The 637-nt window shown below is 43.2% G+C and overlaps 1 protein-coding gene across 1 annotated transcript in view; it reads left to right on the top strand.

Annotated features, from left to right (window-relative positions):
* Positions 1-637, top strand: part of TMEM63B (transmembrane protein 63B) — a gene marked incomplete in the record, with an annotated part of 21,036 nt that overhangs the window by 10,206 nt on the left and 10,193 nt on the right. Inside the window, 2 exon segments of the mRNA XM_072410041.1 lie at positions 1-99; positions 409-479. Coding sequence (XP_072266142.1) covers positions 1-99; positions 409-479 — 170 coding nt within the window.

A 637-nucleotide genomic window follows, 5' to 3' on the forward strand; every position in this document is an offset into this window, starting at 1 on the left:
CTTTGGCTTCACACCACCTTTGCATTCCTCTATCTCTTGCTCACAGTGTACAGCATGCGGCGTCACACGTCCAAAATGCGCTACAAGGAGGATGAGCTGGTAATGCGTCTCATTGTATTCTATACATTTGCTGCAGATTTCAGATGGATCTCATGTTTTTCCAGCTGAGATTCCATAGGATCTGTATTCTCCCCGGAATTTAAGCTGGGTGGGAAGAAGCTGTAGGCGGGTGGTGGCCCTGTATTGTGACCCAACTCTTCAATATTCACCCAAAAGTAGCCGGGTGAATATTGAAAAGTGCCGGGTGCTGCACCCAGCTAAAAGGGGCCGGGGAGATCGCTGCATAGGATCATCCTTATTATCTTGGCTCCAATCCCCATCTCTCTCTTTTCCTTTTGTGATTTCCAGGTGAAGAGAACTCTGTTTATTAATGGCATTTCCAAATATGCTGAACCAGGAAAAATCAAAAAGCATTTCGAGTAAGTTCCAATATTCTCTAATTATTTATTCCAAGGTGGCCGGGCTCATATGGAATCCACACATAATAAATCTAAACATGTGCCTGGGTGTCCTGCTGAGCAAATAGGAATATAAGAATAAATTATTTCTGATCTGCAACTTCCCTTTTAGTAATATT

The sequence above is a fragment of the Pyxicephalus adspersus genome, chromosome 4 (genome assembly GCF_032062135.1).
Source record: "Pyxicephalus adspersus chromosome 4, UCB_Pads_2.0, whole genome shotgun sequence".
NCBI lineage: Eukaryota > Metazoa > Chordata > Amphibia > Anura > Pyxicephalidae > Pyxicephalus > Pyxicephalus adspersus.